Source organism: Sander vitreus, chromosome 2 (genome assembly GCF_031162955.1).
Source record: "Sander vitreus isolate 19-12246 chromosome 2, sanVit1, whole genome shotgun sequence".
Classification (NCBI taxonomy): Eukaryota; Metazoa; Chordata; class Actinopteri; order Perciformes; family Percidae; genus Sander; species Sander vitreus.
The window spans coordinates 19,700,289-19,713,702 of NC_135856.1; the positions used below are offsets into that span (position 1 = coordinate 19,700,289).

Below are 13,414 nucleotides of genomic sequence, written 5' to 3' on the forward strand. Positions count from 1 at the left end.
GTAATCCAGTAATATATATTGTTCTAAAAATGGCTGCGTAATGAGTACTTTTACTTTTGATACTGTACTTCAAGGATATTTTGATGCTACTACTTTTGTACTTTTACTTAAGTAAAGTTTTGAATGCAGGGTTTTTACTTGTAACTAACTACTACTTGTAAGGACTGTTTCTGCACTGTGGTATTGCTGATTTTTACTTAAGTAAAAGATCTGAGTTATTCTTTACCTCCTTCATTACAAAAGAGACGAGCATGTTGTTTTGAAGAGTCCAAAATTTCGCAACAGTAAAAATAACATCCACAGTAGTTAATGTTTAACTGGCTGTCAGCTCGGCTAAAACTGTAAACTTTGCTCTCACAAGAGTCACACACCATAACAAATATATATTTTATGCCTCATAGTCTGTCAATTAAAATCCTGTTACAACTGCAAAGTAGAGGTCTTTCAACCCAGGACAGAATTTACATCACAAGTGAATTTCCAGTTTTATTGAGGAAACGGCTAAGATTTACAAATTTTTGTTCCGGTTTTTGATGAAAATTTTCAGTCAGGACGGTAAGAACTGTTTCTTCACAGTCCCTGAATGTTGTCTCTGTTGCTTTACTGACTAGAAATGACACTTGCACATATACTTATGTATTTCAGGCTTTCAGAAAATAGTCCAGCAATTATGGAAATCTACTATTTTTGAAATTCATCTTCATTATACTGCCTTTGGTTTTAATTTTCACATTTACATCAAAACTACTCAAAGTTCAGCTTAATTTCACACTTGATTTGGTATTCATAAATATATGAGGCAAAGAGGCTTAGCTGTGTTATCAGCAAGGAACAAAACTTATAATTTTCTAACTTGTTGGAAGAATACAGAATATTTTTATTATTAAAATATAAGAATATTACAACCCACTGTATTGTATTTATTATAGCTCTATTATGTAATGTAATTATCTATAATGGGAGATCTATATCAAACTGTTTGAGTATAAGAGATTTTGGAGATTGATGAGAAAGTTGCATGTACAAGTATGAATGTGACATTAAGTTTTCTCATAGAAATATTGTTTGACATGATCTATTAGTGTTTGGATATCATTTTAATAGTGGGTGTAATTGTTGTTTACAGTAAAAGTAACGTTAGTGGATAAATTGTCAAATATTCAGCTTCATTCTAAGTAGTAGTAACCTAATAGGCTAGAAGTATGATTGCTGACCAATCCCACTGTAATACTGATGGTTCAATTGTATGAGAAACAATATCCACTTTTAAATGAATAGTGTCATACATTTGAAAAATGCATTGGGAATCGCTGAAGGGGTACGTGAGTTCATCTGACAGGGCTGTGGGGGTACCTCAGACCCAAAAGGTTGGGAACCACTGGTGTAAAGAATAACACATGGCATCTTTCAAATTTTTTAATATATTTATATGTTTCTTTACAGCAATGTTACACCACACAGTTTCACTTTTAGTGGTTTTGGTGTCAGTGGATCATGGATCCTTTGCTAATCATACATCCCTTTCCCTTTTTGAAGCTGATTATTCTTCAATAACAGGTAAAGGAAATACAAAACACACATATGTACAAATTCCTATTATGCTCTTGCAGTACCTTCCCACAGCACTGCTGTCTCCTTTTCATATTTTAACAAATTTGACTTCATTTTCAGTAAATGAGAAGCACACCGTCACAGAAGCCACAGAGGATGTTAAGAAGACTCAAACCCTCACAATGACAAACTTTGATCATTTGGACAAATTAAGGAAGAGGTCCACATATGTTGCAAGGAGCTGTAAAGAGACCAGGGACAGATATAATGAACAAGAAGGTGTTTCTTCTGACAATACTTTTAAACTTAACAAATGTTATTGATCAATATTCTTTCATTGCAGTTAGTCAAAGTGTTGCTACCCTCTGAAAATAAAGACTTTTTTTTTTATATATTAACACTAAGTGTAATATTTCCAGATGGGTTGTACTACCTGACCACTGCTAATGGCATGGTCTATCAGACCTTTTGTGATATGACCACTGCGGGAGGCGGCTGGACGCTGGTGGCAAGCGTCCATGAGAACAGTATTTACGGAAGGTGCACAGTGGGCGATCGCTGGTCGAGCCAGCAGGGCAACAATGCTGAACTTCCAGATGGAGACGGGAACTGGTCCAACAGAAACACCTTTGGAGCAGCAGAGGGCGCCACCTCGGATGATTTTAAGGTACAACTTGATGATGTGGTGGAAAGTAACAGTAAAAATGCATTCACACTGTACTGCATTTAAGTAACATTTTCAGGTACTTTTGTATCTATTTTCTACTTTCTACTTCAACTCCAGTACAATTCAGATGGGAATATGTTACTAGTTAATTTCAGATTTCAATTTTAGATTAAAAACACATGATAAAATTATAAAATACAACAAATCGTGTCTAGACATCTCAAACATGACAACACTATAGTCTTGTCATGTTTGAGATGTCTCCCCTTCTCACATGGATTCACTTCAATAACTGTTGATCATTTATTAGAGAAAGGTCCAAAATATGAATACATATTTTCTCAAAAAATACTTTTACTTTAGATACTTTGAGTACATTTTGCTGACACTATTGTATTTTTACAGCTGATACTTTAACTACATGAAGCTGATAATACAGTTAGAATGTTTCTTAGGTAGGATTTTGAATGCAGGACCTTTACTTGTAATGGAGTATTTTTACATTGTTTTGTTTTTAATTGAAGTAAAGAATCTGAGTACTTCATCCATCACTGCAGGACTATTGTACACAAATGTATTCATTGTCCCTCTCTCTTGAATTAGTAGATCTGATACCTGGATAAGTACTTCTGTTCACACTATCCTCCCACTGCTTCAATAGATGAACAGTAAAAGTAAAAAGTGTATCTTGGGAATGGGTTAACTTACCATAAAGAGAATTTTGAGGTCTATTTACTTTTTGGGAAACTTAAAATTAATTATGTGATATTACCAAACTAACTGAACCAATACATGTAACTTTCACAGAATCCAGGTTACTATGATATAGTAGCAGAGGACATGTCTGTGTGGCACGTCCCCAACAACTTTCCACTGGAACACTGGAAGCTGTCAGCCATCCTCCGCTACCACACTGACAACCACTTCCTCCACCTGTATGGAGGGAACCTCTTTCATCTCTTCAAGGTAATGTGAAGCTATGTTAAATTACTGTGGTAGAAAGTTAGTAAGGACATTTATTCAAGTACTGTACTTAAATAGGTAATTGTACTTGAGTATTTCTAGTTTCTAAATATTGTACTTTTTACTCCACTACATGTATTTTACAGCGGGAGTTACTAGTTACTTTGCAGATTCAAATGAGTAATACAAAATATATTTAACATATAAATGATGTTATATACATTGGCAACCTGGCAGTATATACATTTGTTAAAATTAGCTCCACCTTTACCAGCTGCAACATTTAAGTGATCCTTACACATAACTGCATTATCAAATATACAATATAATCTATTCTGAAGTAGGCCATTCTGCATAATGAGTACTTTTACTTTTGGTACTTTAGTACATATTTTGATTCTAATACTTTTGTAGGCTACTTTTTAAGGTTAAAGGTATAGACTTTGTAACAGATAACACCCGACTGTACGCGGGGGCTAACAGTCACCCTCCGCGGAATCCATAAGGCTACATGGAGCGTAACAATTTGAGATTATTACAGTATCCCACTTATTCTATGGCCACTTGCCAACAAAATGCCATATGTAACCAAATAAAAATATTAGTCATTCATTTACACATACATTCAATATAATTTCGAGGCAACATCCAGCTAAACAGGAAGGGGTTCACAAAATGTTGGTTGAATTAAAAAAAAATCCTAAAAAGATTTTGCTGTGTTCCAGGGGCGTCGGACTGGGAGGAAAAAGGGGACTGAGCACCCAGGGCCCTCTTGTGAGGAGGGCCCAAAAAGATGCTAGAATATATAGCTGTGGATGAGGGGAGGGGCCCATAGAAAATGCCTTTCTACAGGGCCCAGAATTTTGTGCTACGCCCCTGCTGTGTTCACACCAAACACATTACTCACGCAAGTTTGGCCGCAGGATAAATTGTGTTTATTCACATTACTCACGCAACACGCATCGGAGAAGAGGAGGAGCTTTTCCGTCATCAACCTTGCCCGAAATAACTACTATTGCTGCTTTGTACCAGTTGTGGATGTCCCAGATACGTAAAAAACAACAACGCTGTCGTGTCTGGGTTCACAACATCATCCAGAGGGGCACACAGCTTGGTGAATTTTACCACCCACAGAAGGCTACAATCATTCTTTCCTCCACTTCTGATTCAACTACTTTATGTCAGCAACGTGAGGAGAATGTCAACACTGACAGGCTTTCGTGACACAGCGGCACACACATTTTTACCTGTGCGAAATTCGTGTCTTTGCATTGACTAATTACTTTGTAAGTAATCGCGCTTTGAACACACAATTACAAATTTACTTTACGATTTGGATGCCCAGATTCACACAAATCAAACACATTTGTTATGTAATTTCCGTGGTTCTCATTAAGGGGGAATGGGAGATATAACTAGTTGTCTAGACATCAGGGTCAATGTCTATATGGAGAGACCTGACATGATCTAGGAAGGGTTGCCAGATTTTATGGAATTTCCGTTCTGAGAAACGAAGGGAATATAAAATGTTCTCCAATCTCCAAAAATGAAGCGCATCCTTTATCCATTGAGAGCGAGAGGGGGGACAAGGGCTTTTCCACGGCAAGAGAATGGCACGCCTTGCTAGCAGTGTGAGAAAGGCAACAAGCTCAGCAAAACAGGGCGGCAGTGAAAGACCAATAGGAAGGACACCAAACAGGGCGATGTGTGTGGTAATGGTGAGGGGTAAATGTTGGCAGATGTGATGGCTGAGAGGGAGTCAAAAACGCATGACCAGAAAGGAGCACGGGTGGGGCAAAACCAGAACATGTGACTGAGATTGGCTGGACCTTGGTGACATTTGTCACACACTGTTGCTAACTTTAACTACAGCTTATTTTATATGGAACCGCAATCAAATGTCATAGGTTACTAAAAGTTAATTAGCACTTTCCAGCCAATCAGAATTAAGAACTCTCAGTCGCCATGGTATATAACAATAATACATTCTTCCAGCAATATCCAGTGAGGTACAACGTTGGCTCCTGCAGCAACAGAGGGCCAACTATTCCCATTGTGTACGACCACGGAGACAGAGAGTCGACCAGAATGTTATATGGACCCAATCCTAGAGGTAAACAGCTCCTGTAGAAGGAGGGAAAGGGAGATCATATAGAGCTTTCTCACCATTATGGATATGTGTAGATATCAATCTGGATTGGTGCTTAATTCATTCATTCATAATTTACTGATTTTATCACATTTTCCAAAATAGTTAGGCTACTGTATAAATTTACTACAAAAACAAAGTGATTAAATATTAAGGTAAAGGGTTGTCCTTCAATAGAGGGTTTTCACGGCGCGTCATCAGACCCGAAGTCGCCATGTTGGAGGTACTCCGCATCACAACAAAGCACAGGCATTGAAGTAGATCCCGAACGGCGTTAAGGAAAATGGTTAATTATTGCCGTGTTTTAGGTTTAGAAAAACATTTGGAATATTATCGACTTCCAAAAGTTATTAATAACCAGGGAGAGGAATGTCAGAAGTTATCAGAGGAAAGGAGGTGCTTGTGGTTGGCAAAGCTCAACCAGGATCTACGGGGGAAAACTCTGTCTTGTTCGGTCTTTGAATTGAAAAAATAAACTATTGAGAGTCACTTGGCTACACCTTGAGTATCACAATGATATCATACAGTTAAGGTTAGGTTGATTAAAGACGTTATTGCATTACTTTGGCCTTCACAACACAACGGTCCTCCCTCACCCATCCAAACACCATCTGGTTATAAGCCTCCAAACTTTTGTAGGATTTAAGGTCTTCCGCTGTGTATGGGCTCGGCGAGAAAACCAGGTAGTTGACTATATCGGGATATGCAACTGAAGGAAGAATCACCGGGTCGCCATGGATCCAAGAAGAGGGAGCCAACTTGTAGGGATCTGCACCGGCAGTAAACTGTAATTTCTCAAAATATCACGCCTTTTTTGTGGTCCAAGTCCTTCCATGCCTTTGCATCTTGGACGCGTTTTGATGAGCTTTTCTGTTGTTTAGACATAAAGTATTAAAGTATCCAAAGTGCACAATACTCCATTACTCCATTCAGTTGTTTACACCGAGTGCCTCCAATATGGCCGTGCATCCAGGTTACCACCCAGATCGTGATGTCGGTGAAAACCCTCTATTATGAAATGGTTAAGAAATCAACTAAACTAACATCCTGCTGTAATCAAGACGTGTTCTTTTTGTTTATATGAAAGGGGAGTTTGAAGCAGGTTTCATCACATTTAGAGCAATAAACAATGAACGTGCAGCCATGGCTATCTGCTCCGGGGTCAAGCCGATCACTGGATGCAACACTGAACACGTGAGTCCATCATCGCACTTCTGCTGTCTGTCAAAAAACACAGCAAATTAAACAGTGTAATAATACGGTTGTTATTATGTGCGTGTGTCTGTCTCCAGTACTGTATAGGAGGAGGTGGATATTTCTACCCTGACCAGTGTGGGGACTTCCCATCATTTGACTGGGACAGACTGGGAAGGGAGCAAGGCTGGAGCGCTTCCAAAGAGATGACTGAGTCTGCTGTTTTACTGTTTTACCGCTGAGAGGGTTATTTGTAGCCTACATGTAGTTTATGATGGATTAGACATTCGAGTATTATGGCATGTCAGTCTAGTCAACCATCACAGTTGTAGCCAAATAAATTTCACTTCAGGTGAAGTCAGTTTAATTTATAACGCTCCTAATCACATTGTGTCTAAATTTACATAGCAGGAGCCTTGGGTTTCTGCTTGTGTTGTTGTTCATAAAGAAGATCTAATATTACAGTAAACAGTCTTTTGTAATTAAGTCACACACCAGCAGATGGCGTTATAAAACTGCATATTAAAATAAAATAATAAACTTTGGCGTTTTTTTGAGTATTTATTGAAAGAAAATGCTACAAAGGTCTCCAGCGGGACATATTAACCTTCAACCTAAGGTATTTCAGTTGAGTGTCTTTGTCTCCTGTGCATTTTCAGCTGCTTAAAGGCTGTTTTATGCTTCTGCGTCAACTCCACGGCGTAGCTACGGCGTCGTGACCCTTTCGGAGTTCTGCGTCGGGGTTGCTTTGCATCGCGGTGCATTTCACCGCCATAACACTAGGGGGTGATAAGTCTGAGGTTATTTGCGAGGTGTCTGCCAGCCAGTTTATGTTATGTTAGCAAGCAAACTCTAGCACAACTGCCCACAAAGTACTGCTTGCTGGCGAAGTGCTAATTTCAAAACGTTACTGACACTTTACAAACGGATAAACCCGTCATTGTAATCAAAATATGTCTGAGTTTATTTGAAAAGTTTATGTCAGTGAACTAGCATGCTGCTACTCCCCACAGTAGGCTGCTTGAAACACTGACTATCAACACACAAGACGAGTTGACCAATCACAGTCCTTACGGTCTGTGTCGCCTCGACGCAAAGTTAAAATTTTTTGGAGGTGCACGTCGAGCTATGGCAGAGGGCTCGGAGGGGGGTTTGCGGCGACGCAGAGAGGTCTGCGGGGGTACGCTGTTGATTTGACGCAGAAGCATTATTCAGCCTTAAGGCCACTCAATTTTGCATCCTATCTGTCCATTGAGATGCTCTTTCACACTGCACATGGCAGTGTTGATTAATATTAGAAGTATATTCTATAGGTTGCACATATATTTTTTTCAATCCATCTATCCAAGTTTGGCATGATACAATTTCCAGACCAATGACCATGAAATGTTATTTATTATTTTGATACAGTCAAAGTACTTAAATATTACCTGCTATTTCAAAATATTCAAAGTGCTTCTTAATATGGCTTTAGTGGCCCCTGGTGGTCTAAATACAGTTTTAGAGGCTTTTCTGCAAAAGCACAAATGAGTCTCTCTTGAAAATTGTACATTCTTAGAATTGTAGGCAACAATGCATAGTATGGTATAGTATAGTATATACCGTAGTATAGTTTTTTAACACATTGGATTTTAGCACAAATCACACTTGTTACCTGTATTACAAAAACATTAAAGCATAAGGCTGGCATTTTTTCTATATATATTTTTATTGTCAACATGTCTCATCAAAATATCAAACACAACAATGTGTTAGTCTGTCTCTCAATACTTTTTGACTTTCCTCCCTTGTCTGTGGCTCTCAGCCTTAAGATGATTTGTTCCAACTGAAGAAAAAACTGGTCACAAATATACAGTTTTATTTATAAATAAGGACACAATAATTTACATAATAAAATAAAACAGCTGGGCCCCAGTTTTTAGGATATGTAACTCAAACAGGACCAAATAGTGCATTTCTTGGGGACTATTTGCTGCGGATTAATACACATTTGGTATGCTAGTGAATATTTACAGCAGCAGGACGATGGCTTAACTTAATTAAACCAGTGCCCATTATCATCATAATGAAGCAACATGTCACCCAGTGCAAAATCACCACTCATTGATGTTATTAATAGTTTTTTGGACAACAATGGAGGTCTGGGACCCAGAAGAATAAACTATATTACGCGTTGGCTATTCAGACAACAGTTAGTGAGAAAAAAAAAAATCATTGTTGTTTTTGTACATTTCATGGGTTTTGTTGGCAATAAGAAAAATATAGAATATCACCAGCCCTATTGTTTAATATAGTGGGACTAGACTAAACTAGACTTTTACACTTCGGTGCATGCAATACTATGGGAGTGGAGAGGAGCATATGACAACAGGATTACAAATGTCACTGCAGAAGGTTAAATGTTTACCTAGAGACTGACAGGGGAGTATAGGATGAAGACATATTGCACAGTCCCTGCTGTATTTTATGCAAAGTATCTTTAAAATAATAATGGAAGATTACTGTCCACATTATTGTGCTTAACTTTAATAATCATTCTCTTCAGTATGTCGAGGGGAACATTTCTGACTTGGACGTCTTAATGTGACAAAAAAAAGCAGAAGTGAGAAGTGTGAGGTAAATATTGTGTTTAATAAACAAACATCAGTCAGGGAACTGACATTAGTCTGGGGATGGAGAAGAGGGGAATATAAAGCACAATGCACATGTGTAGAGGTGGGGGGACGTATTTATCTGTTACACAAGGTGCCCCCGTACAGTAGGAGCAGGAAGTTCTATATAACATACAGATCAGGATCCAAGTCTACGGTACAAAAACTTAGCAGCAACATGTTAACATCAGAGACCAAGGGGCTAACAAAGTAGTTTCATTTAGAAAAAGTCACAGTATTCTTTAAGCATAAATTTGTTAAAAAGGTAAAAACAGTTCTAAGCATCCTCTAGGGTCAATGCTACGCACAAGATTTGTGTGTGAAATACATAGGTAGGGAAATTATCTATACATTTATACTCTAATATAAAGACCTTCTGGTAATGGCACAGTACAAACTCTCAGGAAACGCGACAAAAATATACAATGTCTTCACGTCACATTTGCAGATTAAAATGTAACTAAGGTCTCTGGCAAGCACAATAGTTTCAGTGATCAAAAAAACAACTTCTCTTCAACCAAAATAAAGGACACCATTTTGTTAGTTCAGCTATCTTGACAGATTATCTTTTTAATACAAAAATAAGGACAAATATAAATTAATATATATTAAAAGAATCAGATTGATACATAGGGGATCTACTGAATAAGTACAGGTATTTATGATACAATAAATACTTGTCATTCATGACTGGGGGTAGATATACAGAGAGTACTGTATTCAATCTGGCAGGTATTGTGTATAACTCTTCTACAGATGAGAGCATTTGTATGTGTGTGTGTGTGTGTGTTGTTCAGTAGCTGTAAAAAATACCATAAGGTTTGAGCGCAGCTGTGCGTAGGATCGTGCACACAGCCTCAGAGGGTTCAGGAGGTCTGTCGAGGGAGATACAGTGGTGGTTTCTTGTGTTGTAGGGGGTTATCACTGCCCGCCATCTCCCGTGCCTTAATGCAGCTCCTCCTAGTGGTGAGTCTGTGGTACTACCATTTAAGGTTACTCCTAAAACATATAACTCACAGACAGGAAACAGGAAGTCTACAGGAAGCAGTCAGCCATCAGTGACCGGTCAGTCCTCCAGGGAAGAGACAGTGTGACACACTATTGGAGTCATCATGACCAACAAAAAGAAGTAGACGTAAGGAAAAAGTCAACTCTTGTGGGGTTTTTTTTTGTCTTTTTCTCCACTTCATAATAAAAAATAAGTCTGTTTTTGTACTTTACAATACAATTCGACATCCCCACCGAGGAAGCATCAATCATCAGTCCAGCACTGACAAAGAAAAGAAACTATTTTTTAGTTGTTTCTCTTGTTTTTTTTGTTGCTTTTTTAAGGGTTTTTAAAAAAAAAAAAAAAACAGGGATGGCGGGGGAGGGGACTGTGGAGGGTGAAGGGTTTTCTCAGGCGGAATCGGGACCTTGGACAAGGGGGACGGGGATCAAGTAAGGTAGGCAAGAACATAAAACATATCTGGAGAGGAGGAAACCTGCCAAGGGTGTTGTCTCTTTTTTGTTGCTTTTTTGTCTTCTTTTTTATGAGGAACACTGTGTACAGCCACACTTGACCACTTTCTCCACTTCCTGGACAAAAGAAGAGCCATCAGTGCACTGGAAGGTGTATTTCCTGCGTTTGCTGCGGAGGGGGGTGCAGCAGGGGCCCTGTCCTTCTGCTCCCCCCGGGCAGCTGCCCCGACACTCTAGGCGGGAGACCTTCTCCTGGGTTTGGCACGCCGCGTAGCCTTGCTGTCTCTGGTAGACATCTCGGACCCGTTCCCCTCGGCAGGCCACCTCTGCAGGCATGAGAACAGAAAGTAAGAGTTAGGTTACAAATTTATCCAGCTTTTAACTGTTTTGAAATGACAGTGTCACAATGACAATAGTCTTCATGGTGAAAACAACATGTCAACATGTCAGTAGACTGTAGAGAGGACAATATGAGGACAGTAAAATGAAACAAAGTGATGCCATGAGGGATGACACACTGCAAAAATGTTTTGCTCTGCTATAAACAAGCAAAATATTGTGAAATGTTGAGAAATTTGCTGATATTAAAATCTGCCAATGGAATAAAATTTCAGGAGATTTGTGATGCTAGCATAATAATCACAACAAAACACTGACCTTAAATGTTAGTTAACTCTTACAAAAATAACTTTTTGTCATATTTGCTGAAACTGTCACTATATCATGACAGTAGCACACAAGACGTGAAAAAATCATGTTGCTCTGCCTCCTCCTAGTGCTCCTAAGAGGAGTCTCTAACCCAGTGTCAATGACAGCTCGTGAACTGCTACTCTTTAGCATTAAAAAGAGAAAGTCTGTGACCAAGTTGAGCCAACAGAATCTCTTTTTCATATTTGATCAGCGCTGCCTAGTTTGATTGGAGTTCACGAGCAGTGCTGACACTGCGTTAGACTCCTCAGCTCTGATTGGTTGTTTTCCTTATGGAATGAATGAAAAAAAAAAAATCTATAATAAGATACTATGACTTTCTTAAATTGTCCTATTGCTGTGCGTAATTTGAAAGTTGAAACATGAGGGGAAAACAAGGTGAAGCCGGGCAGTGGATAGACATACTGTGGGTTGAATTGGAGAGGAACCAAGAAAGAATATTAGAAAAAAGAAGGCAACATTAAGATGTGACCAGGCAGTCTCACCTGAGTAATTCCTCGCGAGGGATTAAGAGGAAGCTCAGGAGATGCTGAGTTGAAAAGGCAACGGGTTAGAAGCGTTAATGCAGAGACATTAAACACTGTTAGACAAAGACGTACTGAGTGTGAGAGACTACAAGTAACAGACAATAAAGCAGAAGCTTAGAAGAAGTGCTGTTAAGAGAAACATGCTTCATATTCAAAAGCTTGTACAGTAATATATATATATATATATATATATATATTATATATATATATTATTTTTTTAGAAAAATGTGAGTAGTCATTCTAATAATTAATACACAGACACACACAACATACAGTACATGAGTATCTCACCTCTGTCACACGCCTCTCCTGTATATCCACTGTTACACTCGCAGTATGCCTTGCCCAGGCCAGACACTCTACATTTGCCATGTTTACAGTGAGACAGACTGCAGGGGTTAGCTGTATCCTGGTCTTGCTCATCACAGAGTACACCAGCAAAACCAGGCTGGCAGCGACAGGAGTAGGAGTAGGAGTTGATTGGAAGGCAGGTACCATGGATACACCTGAGGATGGAGGAGGGAGAGACAGAAAAGATAAAGACGTGGACAGATATACAAATCTCCCAGCTAAATCCCTCTTTGGATCCTAGAAATATGGCACTCACTTTGGTTTTAAACTCATGCCAATAACTGTAATCACCCAATCACCAACACATAGACATACAGTAGAGGCACAAAACACACTTACTTGTTGCCATCACAGGGATTGTTAACTTGCTGGTCACACACTGTTCCCGTCCAGCCTGGGTGGCAGGTGCAAGTGAAGCCACGATGCCCTGTTGGGTGGCAGTCACCCTGGACACAGGCTCCCCTCTGGCAGGGCTGGCAGCCTGGCTCCACCCCGTGGCCCAGCCACTGTCTGGTGGTGCTGTGTGCAGTCCCGGAGCCTGGAGTCCCTGTCCCCAGCCCGACCCCCAGGTCCTGCAGCTTCCCATTGATGTACAGGTTACGGAGGCAGCCGTGGAAGCTGGTGCCGTTGCGTCCGCCTGAGCTATGCTGCATGGACGAGAGACCCCCGGAGGCTGAGGCGCGTTCTGGCATACCTGGAGAAAGAAAGGATTAGAGAGATTAGAGCATCAATTTGTAGAGGTAAATATCTAAGTATATATCAGAAGTGCACAAAATAAATCAAAATCAAATTTTCTTTATATAGTGGCTTTTGTGCAAGATTGCAATGTGTGTTTCAGACATAAGAAGGTAAATTAAAAGACAATGGATTAAATAGTATAGTAAAAATAGTGGCAATAATTACTTGAATACTTAGTTTAAATGTATCAGGATTTAGTTTAAAAATAATAACCTCCTTCCGCTGGCAGGATGTTTTTGGGATTTGTGGGCTTCAACTGATCAAAATGCACATGCTTGCGGTTTGTTTTGTGCCAGGGATTTTGAATAAGTCTATCTGGGCATTTGCTCCAATAGAAAACAGCCTTTTTCTTATTTTTGGCCATCTGCAGGATATTGTGTTTAGGTCAATACACCAACAGAGTAAATATTCATTAAATGCAGCAGCACACAAAGACACATTTGAGGAGAGCAAT

The 13,414-nt window shown here is 39.3% G+C and overlaps 2 protein-coding genes across 2 annotated transcripts in view; one reads left to right on the top strand and one right to left on the bottom strand.

Annotated features, from left to right (window-relative positions):
* The first annotated feature begins 1,445 nt into the window (after positions 1–1,445).
* LOC144529923 (intelectin-like) lies at positions 1,446–6,766 on the top strand. Its single transcript, XM_078269299.1, has 7 exons — positions 1,446–1,557; positions 1,672–1,830; positions 1,971–2,218; positions 3,026–3,184; positions 5,177–5,294; positions 6,418–6,524; positions 6,623–6,766. Exons 1-7 carry the CDS (start codon positions 1,446–1,448, stop codon positions 6,764–6,766), a joined length of 1,047 nt encoding a protein of 348 aa, XP_078125425.1.
* A 1,601-nt stretch (positions 6,767–8,367) lies between these two features.
* Positions 8,368–13,414, bottom strand: part of slit2 (slit homolog 2 (Drosophila)) — an 88,257-nt gene continuing 83,210 nt past the window's right edge. Inside the window, exons 34-36 of the mRNA XM_078260267.1 lie at positions 12,562–12,916; positions 12,163–12,377; positions 8,368–10,962 (exon numbers count right to left, since the gene is read on the bottom strand). Of these exons, the coding sequence (XP_078116393.1) occupies positions 10,706–10,962; positions 12,163–12,377; positions 12,562–12,916 (827 nt within the window). The 3' untranslated portion in view covers positions 8,368–10,705. The remainder of the gene's footprint in view (positions 10,963–12,162; positions 12,378–12,561; positions 12,917–13,414) is intronic.

Excerpts from the sequence above, each read along its gene's own strand:
- LOC144529923 (XM_078269299.1), top strand. The coding sequence starts at position 1,446 with ATGTTACACCACACAGTTTCACTTTTAGTGGTTTTGGTGTCAGTGGAT. Across the intron at positions 1,558-1,671 it reads TGATTATTCTTCAATAACAG|TAAATGAGAAGCACACCGTC; the intron begins GTAAAGGAAATA and ends CTTCATTTTCAG. Across the intron at positions 2,219-3,025 it reads CCACCTCGGATGATTTTAAG|AATCCAGGTTACTATGATAT; the intron begins GTACAACTTGAT and ends TAACTTTCACAG.